General features: G+C 38.3%; 1 protein-coding gene across 3 annotated transcripts in view; it reads right to left on the bottom strand.

Annotated features, from left to right (window-relative positions):
- LOC127416908 (F-BAR and double SH3 domains protein 2-like) overlaps positions 1 to 15,566 on the bottom strand; it is a 125,244-nt gene that overhangs the window by 28,301 nt on the left and 81,377 nt on the right. For all 3 annotated transcript variants that reach the window (XM_051656504.1, XM_051656505.1, XM_051656506.1), the window contains 4 exons: positions 14,795 to 14,849; positions 14,218 to 14,346; positions 4,896 to 5,018; positions 2,779 to 2,874 (listed from right to left, as the gene is read on the bottom strand). In XM_051656504.1, coding sequence (XP_051512464.1) covers positions 2,779 to 2,874; positions 4,896 to 5,018; positions 14,218 to 14,346; positions 14,795 to 14,849 — 403 coding nt within the window. The remainder of the gene's footprint in view (positions 1 to 2,778; positions 2,875 to 4,895; positions 5,019 to 14,217; positions 14,347 to 14,794; positions 14,850 to 15,566) is intronic.

Below are 15,566 nucleotides of genomic sequence, written 5' to 3' on the forward strand. Positions count from 1 at the left end.
GCAGGCTAACATGCAAATGATGACAACAGGCTGGCAATGGCCGCACAACACTGATGTATGATGGGCAAATGAGTCCAACAGACAGCGTGTACCTGCGCCAGAGTCATTCTCATCACACTGACGGCCGACGGCTCAATGTCCACCAACTGCTGCACAGAACTCAGAGTCTGAGCCGGAGAGGGGCAGAGATGGGGCATATGCACGCCACACATTCACACGTGTGCAGTGGGGTTAGGAGAGGGTTAGAAAAAGAGTGTTAGAGGACAGGAAATTGGACAAGGTTAGAAATAGCATTGCAGTCAGATGTTTACGTTAGCTAACACAATAGCCACCAACCATTAGAGCTGTATGAGAGGAGAATTAGACTATAGAATACAATATTGATCAATAAAAGGAAGATGGAAGGAAAGGAGAAAGAGAGAGAGAAAGTGCTTAAGCATTGGCAATACTTATCTGTTATTAGCTGTAGAGTTAGCTATTAGCTGTGGGTCATTCCTACTATGCTAATATACAATATAATAGTACATTTTCATGTCTCCATCATAAAAGTCTTATTTAAGTGGATAAAATATTAAACTCACTTTTTAAAGATGTAAATAATATTAGTTAATGTTCTTTAATTACAATATCACAAGTCAATGAACATAAAGGTGAATTTTAAATAATTGCGCTATTTTGGTGAGCGCATGTTGCCAACTTCTAAAATAAAAAAAAAATGGCCTTTTTAAAAGAAGTATTGCTGGCATTGTTCATCATCATCTTTTTTTATGATAAACTTTTTTTTTTTTTTTCACCCAATTTGGAATTCCCAATGTGCTTTTAAGTCCTCGTGGTCATGTAGTGATTCGCTTCAATCCGGGTGGCGGAGGACGAACCCCAGCTGCCTCCGCATCTGAGACCGTCAACCCGCACATCTTATCACGAGGTAAGGCTTCACGCCATCCACCGCGGCATCCACGTTCAACTCACCATGCACCCCACAAGAACAAACCACATTATAGCGACCACGAGGAGGTTACCTCATGTGACTCTACCCTCCCTAGCAACCGGGCCAATTTGGTTGCTTAGGAGACCTGGATGGAGTCACTCAGCACGCGCTGGGATTTGAACTAGTGAACTAGCGAACTCCAGGGGTGTTAGCCAGTGTCTTTTACCACTGAGCTACCCAGGCCCCTATTAAAACAAAACATGTTTTCTCAGAAATATTGTTATAATTGGTTATTAATTTAAGTTTATTCCTTTGTCCTGAACAAAATGATAAAATTACAAACAGTATTGAACTTGCACTTTTAAAGAGGAAAATGATCTTTTATAACAAATTACAAGTAAGAGCACACAAGAGGTAAATTTGAAAATTGAGCGCATGTTGCCAACATCTAAAATACAAACTGGCCATTCTTATTATTTTATTTTATTTATTTATTTTTTGTGTGGATTTTTCCCCTTTTTCTCCCAATATGGAATGCCCAATTCCCAATGCGCTTTTAAGTCCTCATGGTGGCGTAGTGATTCACCTCAATCCGGGTGGCGGAGGATGAATCCCAGTTGCCTCCGCATCTGAGACCATCAACCCGCGCATCTTATCACGTGGCTTGTTGAGTGCGTTGCCACGGAGACATAGCGCATGTGGAGGCTTCACGCCATCCACCGCGGCATCCGCGGTCAACTCACCACACGCCCCACCGAGAACGAACCACATTATAGCGACCACGAGGAGGTTACCCCATGTGACTCTACCCTCCCTAGCAACCAGGCCAATTTGGTTGCTTAGGAGACCTGGCTGGAGTCACTCAGCACGCCCTGGGATTCAAACTAGCGAACTCCAGGGTTGGTAGACAGCGTCTTTCACCACTGAGTTACCCAGGCCCCCATTCTTATTATTTTTAAGAAATATTACAGGTGTTTCTTCATATTTTTCTTTTTGATAATTTTGTCCTATGTCCTCAGTAAATCGATAAAATTATCAAACAGGATTGAACTCACACAGAGAGCTACATGGTTGAAAGAACATGAGCTATCAGATGTGCTACAGGACCAAAAGGGTTCAAAAAGGCTAAACAGCATCCCACTTGAGCTGAACTTAGAACATTGTTTAAAAAAAGGAAAGTTCACAAAATGAGTCGTGATTAAAGGCAGAGCAGACGAAAGAGGAGTGTTTAAACAGCAGCATGTTTCCAAATCACCACAGGAACAAGACATTCTGTCCACTCTGATGTGTCGAGCTAAAAATAAAAGGTGACGATGAATTTGTGAAGGAACGAGGGTTTTTTTCAGCACAGTCGAGGCGTATGTGTCGATGACGTTGTTAACGCTGAATAAACTTGAAATGTTTCAACAAAATTGAAACCTTTCAATGAGAAGGTTGAGAGGAAACTGAGGGTAAGAGAGTGCTGGCTCGCTGAATAACGAAACCAAGATGTTTAAGAGAAAAACAGATGTGGATTCTCTGCCTGCCCTGCTGAAAAAGTCCGCTTAATGAGGTTAAAAGCAGAATAAGAGGGTTTTTGCTGGTCTTTGGTGTTTTAAGCTGGTCTCACAGCCTAAAAAACAGCAATAAGATAGCTTCAATGGAATACAACATCAATCTGTAATTCGTGAAGACAATGAATTGTAAAATTCAGTTTACAGTGTTTTTACACAACTGAATAAAATCATTAGTTTTTTTGCAAAAGAGAAAGCGTTGATCTGCTGTTGAGTATTGCTTTGTGCACGTGTGATTGTTTTGATCACGGTACAGTCTAGGTGTTGTTTGTGAATATACGCATGCGTGAAACTCACCGTATCGCTGTCACTCGGCTGGAACTGAAAGTCTTGTGCTTTATGAAACACGGGATTCTCTTGCAAGAACAACTGCTGGTTGAAGTCTTGCATTACCTGGACATAGAAACACAACACATTAACAAAAATATTAAGAAGATTTGAGACTTTTCTCATTGAAAATGCCATGTCCTGACCAGCTGCAAAGCAAGTTTCCAGTGACTAGTAATTAGTCTGTCCACAATGTATTTGTATTTAATTATTCAATGCCATATCAGCACCAAAGGCTATTTTCATGGTAAGAACAAGATGGATTCAATCAATAAATAAAGCAAACAGAGAAAAATAGTTAAAAATAATAGAAGTATAAACAAACTAACCAATGAGAAAAATTAAAATCTACAGATTCTAAGATTTTTCAACTGTAGTTTTGCTAAAACTTTTAAGTCTCCTGACGTCTGTCCACAATGAACACAAAGTGGTGTGTGGTATTTAGTTGTTTTTTTATTATTATTTTTATTTTGTCTTATCAGGATTCCTCCGGTGGGAGGAAACCTATTGTTTTTGTTATTCTTCTTCTTCTTATTATTATTATTCCTGTAGCTCTAAATTGCCCAATAACTCAAGATCTCCTTGGTAAAAAGTTTTGAAATTTGGCACATTGATACTACAGGCCATGAGTAACTATCACACCAAAAATGTCCCATGTGAGCCTATAGGTGGCGCTACAGGCCACGCCCCAATTTGTCCATTTTCAAAGTGATGCCATTTCCACCCCGTAAGTCCAAAATTTCTGAAACCTGGTATATATGCCTCATTTCTCTTGAGGAACAAAAAAAGCCTCTAGAACCTATAAAGTCCACCATGATGGATTTTCCTGTACAGTACAAATTTGTCCAAAACTTCAAAAATCTACTCCTCCTGAACCATAGCTCCAATTGACTTGAAACTCGGTATATATGTGTAGGATACATGTCTTTCAATTTGATATTTAGCAAAAATGAATACAATACAAAATGGCTGAAAGGTGCACATTTATGTAAATGTCCACATTGTCTCAATATCCATATGTCCAAAAAATCTAATGCCATTTTGACTGATGATTTTTTCCAATCTAACAGGCTTCAAGATGACATCACTCTGAAGTACTGTGCAAAATTTCACCTTGATATGTCAAAAGATGACAGAATTACAGTTTACTATTATTTATCGCTAACGCTAAAATAATGCTTTACAAATCCGCTAGTCATAAAACGATACTTTGATTAAATCACCAGTTCATATGAAGACACTTGCAATATTTAATAACAAATTAATGAAATGTTGTGCACATGTGTGAAGTACATGTCTCTACCATGTCAATTGTTACATAATTTGCAGTTTTGAGGAGGAATCCACACTGCTGCTTGCAGCTTTAATCTGTAATTAATTTTGTAATGTCAACCAAGGGACTAGTTGAAAATTAGCTGTACTAGCTAAACAAGTACATTTACAGAAATATTAATTAATGTCTTTGTCCAAATAAATCTAAACTGAATAATGTAAAATATGACACACAACAGAAAATCAGAACATATTTGATGTTAGAAGTACAATTTGTGGAGGCCGTGATTTGACCAATGAGATGTTATGGTGGACGGAGCTACTCAGTACGATGTAGCAGAAATAGAAAGCATACATTAAGAAACAAAATGTTCTTTCAATCGTTGCAGTCACAGCCAGTAGCTTTATTGCATCATGCCTGGATAGGACACAGCATTGCTTATGTAGGATACTGCATTTAAAGCGAACTACCTATATAAGGAGTAGACAGCAAGGCAGCTCTCTAGGTTTTGGAACAGAGCTGTTCTCTCTCACAGACATGAAGTAACATTATTATGCATTCACACAAAACAACAAGATGCACATAGCTCACACTAATGATATGCAAAATTTAGGCACACTTGGGCAGTGAAATAGTATACAGACAGATGTGTTTGACAGCACAAAAGAGGAATGGTGTGTGTGTGTGTGTGTGTGTACAATGGAAATTCTTCATGGGGAAGCTGATAATGAGTTGGCGGCAGAGGGAATCTATTTCTAGGAATGAAGAGGGAAACTGAAAGAGTGATGAAAGGGAGGGGGTATTCGTGACTCACTCGACTGGACTTCTCCAGCAGGAACTGGAAGGTGTTATGGATGGCTTGAAATGCTTCCAGCTCAGTCCGACAAAAGGATATCAGATAGTCCTTCACATGGTTATACACATTCCCCTCCAGAGCCTGCAGAGAGAGAGACAGAGAGAGAGAGAGAGAGATGTAAGAGATCCAAAATAGAGACGGATCCTCACCAAACACAGACTCAGCGATCACAGTCTGGCCATAGAAAAAGGCAGACACAGACAAACATGGCTTCCAAAGGAAGAACGAGTCTATGCTCACTGTGACACTGGTGAGGTCGAGACAGAGACACACTTTCTCCTTCACTGTGAGAAATTTAAAGAGGTGAAAGAGAAATACTCTCAAACCTCATGCCACAGTTTTCCAGTTCAGCAGAAACAGATCAAATGCAGGTGTTACTGGGGGAGGACAATCATGCATCAGTTGCAGCAAAATTCATTTTTTGAAATGCACACCCTCAGAAACCAATTACTGCCTTAATGTACTTCAGTCACAGTATTTTATTTTTAATTTTTTATGTTCATAATGTATTTTTATAGTGTATATTGTTATTATAGTTTTTATTTTATTTTATTCATTACCTGGCACCTTATTTTAATTCTATTTTTATTGTTATTTGTTACTGTTTTATTATTATTATTTGTCTTGTCATTATCCATTTTGTGTATTAATGCTTTAACAATATTGTATGTAAACACAATCATGCCAATAAAGTACTTTAAATTGAAAAACTGAAATTGAGAGTGAGAGAGAGAGAAAACAATCACATTTATGCTTTAAAGACAGACAGAACAACAGAATGATACAGAGGCAGACAGACAGACAGACAAACAGATAAACAGGCAGATAGGCCGACAGACGGACAGACAAGACACTTAGCCAGACAGACAGAACGATAAATATACAGACAAAGAGACAGACAGATGGATGCATATATATAGATAGATAGACAGACAGACAGATAAATGGATAGATAGACAGATAGATTCAGACATACAGACAGATAGATAGACGGACAGGCAGACAGAACAATAAATATACAGACAGAGACAGACAGACAGACAGTTAGACAGGCAGAGACAGTCAGATAGACAGACAGACAGAATGATAAATATACAGACAGACAGGCAAAACAAATATACAGACAAAGAGACAGACAGACATACAGACAGACTGATAGATGGACAGACAGGTAGAGACAGACAGACAGATCGACAGTCAGATAGATAGACAGACAGACAGGCAGACAAAACAAATATACAGACAAAGAGACAGACAGACATATAGATAGACAGATAGACAGACAGATAGACAGGCAGGCAGAGACAGACAGACAGATCGACAGTCAGATAGACACAGATAGACAGACTGACAGAACGAACGATAAACAGACAAATAAACATATAAATATACTCTAATACAGACAGACAGACAGACAGACAGACACTTTATTGACCCCTTTGATTCACAATCAACGTCTGCATCCAAACACAATCAACAGTGTATGGTTGTCTGAAAGAGAGAAAGAACGAGACAATGTCCCCTCTCTCCCATCTTCATACCCTCAAGCCCTCTTGTGGCCAAACCAGCACTGAACTGTTTTCTCTGGACTGCGTAATGGCTGGATCACAGCAGTTCAAACAGCAGCAGCTGCTGGGAAAGGTTAACCAGTTTAGATTCCAAGGCCTCAACGTGCAAAAACAAAACTCCAAACCTCTGCTTTCCCCCTCTCCCTCTCCCTCGTTCTCTGTTCCATCTATGTTCTACAGTGCTAGGAAGGAATGTGTTCTGGAAAAAGGCTTTGATTTGTAAGACTGTTTGCTGCGGTGAGCTGGAAATATCAGAGGGCCTGACAGTACACACACAGGCAGACAGACAGACCATGAAATGATCTTGGTACAGCAGGATTATCAGCCCTCACACACTGCCACTGGGCTACGGCAGGTGCCAGCGCTTTCAGGAAACACACAAGGGTTGCATGCGTGAGAGACGGAATGTCACACAGAGAGAGAGAGAGAGAGAGAGAGAGAGAGAGAGAGAGAGAGAGAGAGAGAGAGAGAGAGAGAGAGAGAGAGAGAGAGAAAGGGAGGCTGTGACTCATTACATGTATGCTTCCTTTTGATAGGGTCTCCTCTACCTCCACCCACCACACTGAAACTCTGTACTGTCTGTGTGTATGTTTGAGAGTGTATGTGAGTGCCTTGGATGGAAAGGAAAGGAAAGGGGGGTGGGGGGTTCATTTGAGTCCAGCACACTGTAGAATGATTTGTTTCTCCAGCTTTCAAAGGTGCACGAGATCACAAGCTTCCTGGCTTTGTCATAACTGTGCATTCACACATGCTTAAAACATTTCCAAATGTGGTTACACATGGCCAATAGTTACAAGAACCAGCGCCAACAGAACAATACTCTCAAAAAAACCTACAGAAGTGCACACACAACATGACACAAGAGAGAAAAGACAAACATGCAGAAAGAACAAATGAAGAATGGATAGAATGATAAAAAAAACAGACAGAATGAACATACGTACAATTAACGAACAAACAAATGATAGCTAGAACAACAAATAGAAGGAACAAAATAGACAGAAGAACTAACATGCAATCATACAAATAGTAGAATGACAGACAAAACAATAAAAGGAAAGAGACAGACATACAGACAAAACGAACAAACAAATCAAACAAACAAACAAACAACAAACAATAGATAAAATGACAGACAGAACAATAGATGGAACGAAATGGAAAGACAGAATGAACAAACATACAATAAAACAAATAATAGAAAGAACGACAGACAGAACAATGAAAGAAACCAGACAGACAGAACAAACAAACATAAAATGAAACTAACAATCAAACAATAGAATAACAGACAGAATAGAATGAACAAGACAGACTGACAGAATGAACAAACGATAAATAGAATGCCAGCCAGAACATAAGGAATGAGAGAGACAGAGACAGATTGAACAAACATACAATCAAACGAAAGAACAAACGATAGGCAAAGACAGACAGAACAATGCAAGGAACCAGACAGCCCAAAATACATACAATCAAACGAACAAACAAACAACAGATAGAATGACAGACAGAGCAACATAAAAAAAGAGACAGATAGAAAAATCAAATGAACAAACAGATAATCAAATGAACAAACAAACAAACGGAAGATAGAATGACAGATAGAAAAATGTAAGGAACCAGACAGACAGGCTGAAAAAACAAACAATCCCATGAACAAACAATAGACAGACTTACAGACAGAATAACTGAAGGAACGAGACAGACAGCCCAAAAAACATACAATCAAACGAACAAACAAACAATAGAAAAAATGACATACAGAGTAGAAGGAACGAGACAAACAGATAGATCAAACAATCATGCAATCAATCAAACAAACAAACGATTGAACGACCGACTGAACAATAGAAGAAATGAGACAGACAGACCAAACAAACATACAATCAGACAAACAAACGATAGAATGACAGACAGAAAGATATAAGTAACAAGAAAGACAGAGAGAACAACCATAAAATTAAAAGAACAAACAAATGATAGAACAACAGACAGAACAATAGAAGGAATGAGATACTGTACATAGACCGGTACTCTTACAAAACTACACAAACACACACACAACACAAGGAGACACCACCATCAGCTGAACAAATACTGCATAATAAATACTTTACAACCCAACGCCTGCTGCAGCGAATTAATGAGCCACACACTCCACATTTAGAAATGTTGTTTCTCAAAGACTTTACAGTTGTGCTCAAAAGTTTGCATACCCTTGGAGAATTGGTAATATATGTACCATTTTTAAAGAAAACATGAGTGAGCAGGTAAAACACATTTCTTTTATTTCTTATGGGATTCATATTCAACTGTAGGTTATAACAGAATGGCACAATCATAAAACAAAACATGGCAACAAAGAAAAAAATGAAATGACCCCTGTTCAAAAGTCTGCATACCCTTAGTTCTTAATACTGTGTATTGCTCCCTTTAGCATCAATGACAGCGTGCAGTCTTTTGTAATAGCTGTCTATGAGGCCCATTCGTCTTGGCAAAATGCCTCCAGGTCTTGCAAAGTCTTTGGTCGTCTTGCATGAACCGCACATTTGAGATCTCCCCAGAGTGGCTCGATGATATTAAGGTCAGGAGACTGTGATTGCCACTCCAGAACCTTCACCTTTTTCTGCTGTAACCGCTGGAGGGTCAGCTTGGTCTTGTGCTTAGGGTCACTGTAGTGCTGGAAATTCAAAGGGCGTCCCATGCGCAGCTTTCGTGCAGAAGAATGCAAATTGTCTGCCAGTATTTTCTGAGAACTTGCTGCATTCATCTTGCCATCAATTTTCACAAGATTCCCTGTGCCTTTAGAGCTCACACCCCCCCCAAAACATCAGTGAGCCACCACCATGCTTCACAGTGGGGATGGTATTCTTTTCACTATAGGCCTTGTTGACCCATCTCCAAACATAGCGCTTATGGTTGTGACCATAAAGCTCTATTTTGGTCTCATCACCCCAAATTAAAGTGTGCCAGAAGCTGTGAGGCATGTCAAGGTGTTGTCGGGCATAATGTAACCGGGCTTTTTTGTGGCATTGGCCCAGTAAAGGCTTCTTTCTGGCAACTCGACCATGCAGCTCATTTTTGCTCAAGTATCGTCGTATTGTGCTCCTTGAAACAACCACACTGTCTTTTTCCAGATCAGCCTGTATTTCTCCTGAGGTTACCTGTGGGTTTTTCTTTGTATCCCGAACAATTCTTCTAACAGTTGTGGCTGAAATCTTTCTTGGTCTACCTGACCTTGGCTTGGTATCAAGAGATCCCCAAATTTTCCACTTCTTAAGTGATTGAACAGTACTGACTGGCATTTTCAAGGCTTTGGATATCTTTTTATATCCTTTTCCATCTTTATAAAGTTCCATTACTTTGTTACGCAGGTCTTTTGACAGTTCTTTTCTGCTCCCCATGGCTCAGTATCTAGCCTGCTCAGTGCATCCACGTGAGAGCCTAACAAACTCATTGACTATTTATACACAGACACTAATTGCAATTTAAAAAGCCACAGGTGTGGGAAATTAACCTTTAATTGCCATTTAAACCTGTGTGTGTCACCTTGTGTGTCTGTAACAAGGCCAAACATTCAAGGGTATGTAAACTTTTGATCAGGGCCATTTGGGTGATTTCTGTTACCATTATGATTTATGATGAGCCAAGACTTTTGAAGACATACGATAGGTTTTAGTGAGAAACAACACAAAATGTAAGTCATTTTTCAGTGAAAATCTTGAATGTTGACCTTATCCGATGCACGCGCGCTACGTGCTCATAAGCACTACGAGAGAAGTTTGTCCAGTATAACTACTGTATATTGTTAGAGAGCTCATGAACGTGCAACAGCCGTCAAGACTTTCACTGAAAAATAACCTAAACATCCATCTACTTTTGTGTTTCACAGAATACAGTCATATGGGTTTAGAAAAACATGTAGGTGACTAACTGATAACAGCATTGTCATTGTTGGGTGAGATATTCCTTTAGGCTACAGGCAGGCAGGAAGGTTATATTTGTGTGTGTGTGTGTTTCTGTGGAAGCCAAATTATTTCAGTAAATCAGTAAATGTCAACTTTCTATAAATGCCCAAAGCAGAACAATTACACAATCCTGATGGTGTTTTTAAATAACTGTGGCCTGCTTCACACATTTGCACACAAAAACACAAGAATGAGACCTAGGAATACATATGAAAAGCATACACACACGCACATCTAAAATAATGAATAATGTTCTCACTTTCTCACATTTTCTCACACTAACAAAAAAACAATACAGCAATGAAACACTGTGGGGAAACCCCACCGACTTTATCTTGGAAGCAGAATTTCCCTTTTCTACTTCTGATCTTAAACCATTAAACATTTAAAGCTGAAGACAGTGAAAATACTTTCTCTTAACCCAGCTTATTACGCAGAGACAACAATACACAAGCCATTCGTTGGTTAATTTTCTCGAAAACTGTAAACATGGTCTCTGTGGTGCTATAAAAATTCCTTTGTTTGTTCTGAGCGACATGTACAGCCCTCTTTAAGTACACACACTGTGATACTGTATGTTTTTTATTTGGCCCTTAAGTTCTCTAAAAATCATGACAGTGTCTTGTTTCACACCCGCTCCATGTGTCACGGCTCAGATTATGATGGCAGAAATATTTCAATAGTGTATTAGGCTCAATAGTGTAGCAGTGCTGTAAAAAAATGCTGAGTCTGGAAATCAATGAATCGGTTCAAAACAAAAATTCAACAAAATATTAAAGGGATAGTTGACCCAAAATGTAAATTCTCTCATTATTTACTAACCCTCAAGATATCCCAGGCGTGTTTCCCATGACTTTCTTTCTTCACCAGAACACATTAGCCAGAAGAGCAAGCACTGTTTACAAGTGAGGAGGAACGCTGTCCAGTAGCTTGGTTGGTTTTGGTTTAGATCTGTATTTATCTTTTTCTTTAATCATAATGGTGCATTTGTGTGCTTATCCTGGATGTCTCAACCGAAAGAAAAAGTGAGATTGCGTTAGTATCATGACAATGTGAATATGTCACACGAGAGACCGCTTGGACTCCACCCTCTCGTGAAACCTAAAGCAAGCGATGGTTTATAGTTAAAAAGTACTTAAATATTGATCTTTTTTTTTTAGTACCAAAAGTGATCGTATCGCTTTAGAAGACATTAATTTTACTGCTGCAGTTGTATTGATGACGTTTATGCTGACTGTCTGTGATTTTTGGAGCTTAAGAGTCTCCATTCACTTGCGTTTTAAGGACCTACTGAGCTGAGATATTTTTCCATTTTTCTTCAAATGTGTTCTGGTGAAAAAGAAAGTCATACACACCTGGGATACCATGAGGGTGAGTAAATAATGGGAGAATTTTCATTTTTGGGTGAACTTTCCCTTTAAATCAAGTTCCTGCATGTAATCATTTGAAAGAATTAAATTTAGCATTATTGAATTTGTATTTAATGGATGATTAATGTCTTAAAACAGTTTCTATTTCATGCAAACACACATAGGGCAGATCCATGTTCATAAAGCAGGGGGCGCTATAGAGAAGCAGCCAAAGAAACACATGAACCTGGAATTACAGGACACTTGTTTAAGAAGAAAAAAAATTAATTTGGGTAAAAAGTGAAACGTAAGACAAGCCTTCTGCAAATCTACCCTGGCAGTGATGTAATATATAACCCTGAATATATCTGAAAATATGACAGATGGGGCTATTATCATTAATTATAATCAAGATGTAGATGTAGAGCTATGGTATATTGACCGTAACCAAGGTTACGGGCTCAACCAATGGGAAATGAGGAGAGGGGTTGTAGCAGGCCTGGCGTTTGGCAGTTGGTGGGCCTGAAGCGATGACTCTCCACCAATCAATAATTCAAACCAGATTCTCTCGCTCTCAGCATTCAGATTTCATTCATATCGCCAGAGGTCAATGTACACAAGAAAGCAGGAACACAGATTATGTCCTCCAGTGAGAACTCCAGTTTTTGACATGGTGAAAGAATGAAGCACATAGCACTGTTCTGAGATGTACGAGACCTGGTCGAACAGGAAAATACTGGTTAAATGCTTATCTGGTCTAATCATGGGTATAAGAGGGGATGAGAGAGAGAGGACATTAGGGTGCAGGACAGGGTGCACTTGTGGTAAAATATAGGGAATAAAGTGAAAATCTTGGTGTGGCTATCCTTATGAGGACTCTCCATAGACATAATGATTTTTATACTGAAAGAACTATAGATTCTATCCCCTAACCCTAAACCTAACCCTCACAAAAAACGTTCTGCATTTTTACATTTTCAAAAAAACATCGTTTAGTATGTTTGTAAAGCGATTTGAATTTAGGGGACACTAGAAATATCCTCATAAACCACATTTATAGCATAATACCCTTGTAATTACCAGTTTGTAACCTACATTTTTTTTCTCGTAAACCACCCAAACCCACCCACACACATATAAGTATTTGTGTGTGTGTGTATAATGCATAATAATCGAATAATCTAAGTATCTTTAACTTTTGTCTCAATAAAAAAAGAAAAAGAAAAAAAAGCAGAATGCCTCTACATGTGAGGGAGCTATTTCCTATGAGGTAATCTACACAGGAAGTACATAGTGTGATCTGCCCACAGATTACATCATCACCAACAAACATCACTCATTCCAATTTTACAGACATCAAGCAGATTAAAAAGAAACAAGCAACAAAAATACAAACAAAAAAGCATGTATTGCAATAACTCCCTATTTTCCATTAGAAGTTCACAAACTATAAGTTTGTGTATCCATCATACAAACACTTTAAAGAATATTCTAGAATATTTTAAATTTAAAGGAATATTCCGGGTTCAATACAAGTTAAGCTTAATCGGCAGCATTTGTGGCATAATGTTAATTACCACAAAATTAATTTCAACTCGTCTCTCATTTCTTAAAAAAAAAAAGAAGAAAAAATTTAGGTTACAATGAGGCACTTACAATGGAAGTAAATGGGGCCAATCCGTAAACGTTAAAATAATCGCTGTTTCAAAAGTATAGCCACAGGACGTAAACAATTTCTGTGTTAACATTATTTTGGTTTGATAAAGTCAATTACTAGCCTTTACTGTGTAAAGTTATAGCCAATTTTACAACTTCGTTACCATGACGATGTAATGTCAACAAACCCCAAAACGACTGTGGAAAAGACAATTTAAACAACTTTACCGCTCAAATAATACACAAGTTTAAACAGAAGAATTAATGTAAGTGCTTTTATAAAATTATTAGCTTCACATTTCTGCTTTTAAACCCTCCAAAATTTGGCCCCATTCACTTCCATTGTAAGTGCCTCACTGTAACCCTGATTTTTGCTTTTTTTTTTTTTTTTTTTTTTTAAACAAAGGTAGGCCAAAATGTCCTTTAACACTGCCACTAGTGCGAACCAAATTACCAATATAAAAATTAGCATTTTTAGAATCATGTCATGACTCATGTAACAAACTAGGTTACTTTTGCTTAATATTTGTAGGTGAATACCATAAAAGGAATACAGGAAAGGACCAAAATACCCACATGCAGAACCAGATTTACCTCCACTGAGAAAAGTATTCCCACCTTTAAGTTAAAAGGTCAACTTAAACTTTCATACAAGTGCTTAAACAAAATGTTTATTCCTCACATTTATTCTGTTAGTTTCAGAAGTCATCTCTGTTTGGGAAACCACAGTACCCACCTTGATGCAGCTGACCAGGTCAGTCTGGTAGTAGCGGTCATGGTGTGCATTGGCTGCCGCCAGTGTGAGAAGATACTCATTCCTCGCATGGGTTGCTTTGGAGTTACAATCACTCCTCTTAGCTTTCAACTGAAACACATGCAAAACCATCTCAGACTCTAGGCAGTGTAAACTGCAATCCCATCTGTTTAAACCTACAGTCAACATATGGCCCACATTACATCCAAACACACATACATTTGCAAAGTAATCTGTGGCATAAAGAAATCGAAACTGAAAATCCCCATAACATTAATTACATCAACATTTTGTGGCTTAAAGCACGTCTGATTGCTTTGAGGCCATCTATATGCTAATGAACTCTTAAAAAGGTGGCAAAATATGCTTTTAGCAGATAAACGCATTTAAAATAAAATACCACTTATTACGACAAATTCAAAAGGAAATACGTGAACAAAAAGTTAAAGAAAACTTTGCCCGTCAACCAATTTCATGGGGTCTTCACATAATAGATCTTGATTTAGAGTGGAAGAGAAATGTTTTTTTATTTAATTTGAAAGGACAGAGTTAAGTTTACCTTCACACTGGCCTTCTGTAAACTTATCCTGGACTGAAAGAGCCCCAGCTTTGACCTGTGAGAAAACAGAGAGCAGGCATTATAAATCACACACATATCAGACCTGTCTCAAGGCTGAGAGCGGAAGGAACAGGCAGAATAAATCAAAGCCTGATCAAAAATCTTCCCAGGTCTGTGGTGAGGAGGAAACAGGCATTATAAATCAAACTAGAGTGGAACACTCGGGCAATCTGCGAAAGGAAGGAAGAGGCTTTATGAAGCTGGCAAAGGTCTGGCCATCCAGGAGATGAAGACTTTTTGTGTTCAAGGAAAATCTTGATGAAGTACTCATTTAAACTCTAAAACTGCTGGTTTATATAATACATTAAATGTGTGTATTGCAATTATGTAGTATTTCTAGATTTACTACAAATTGCTTAACTGAGGCCCACTGAGTTTTGCTATGCCAAAAACATGAAATACACAGACAAAATTGCATAATACAGACATTTAAGGAATATTCCGGGTTCAATACGAGTTACGCTCAATCGACAGTATGTGTGGCATAATGTAGACTACTACAAAAATGTATTTTGACTTGTTCCTCCTTTTCTTTAAAAAAAGCAAAATAAATAAATAAATAAATCACAGTTACAGTGAGGCACTTACAATGGAAGTGAATGGGACCAGTCTGTAAGTGTTAAAATAAACACTGTTTCAAAAGTATAGCCACAAGACCTTAACAATATACATGTGAACATGATTTCAGTGTCATAAAATCGCTAAAACCATC

This window comes from Myxocyprinus asiaticus, chromosome 26, assembly GCF_019703515.2.
Source record: "Myxocyprinus asiaticus isolate MX2 ecotype Aquarium Trade chromosome 26, UBuf_Myxa_2, whole genome shotgun sequence".
Taxonomy (NCBI): domain Eukaryota; kingdom Metazoa; phylum Chordata; class Actinopteri; order Cypriniformes; family Catostomidae; genus Myxocyprinus; species Myxocyprinus asiaticus.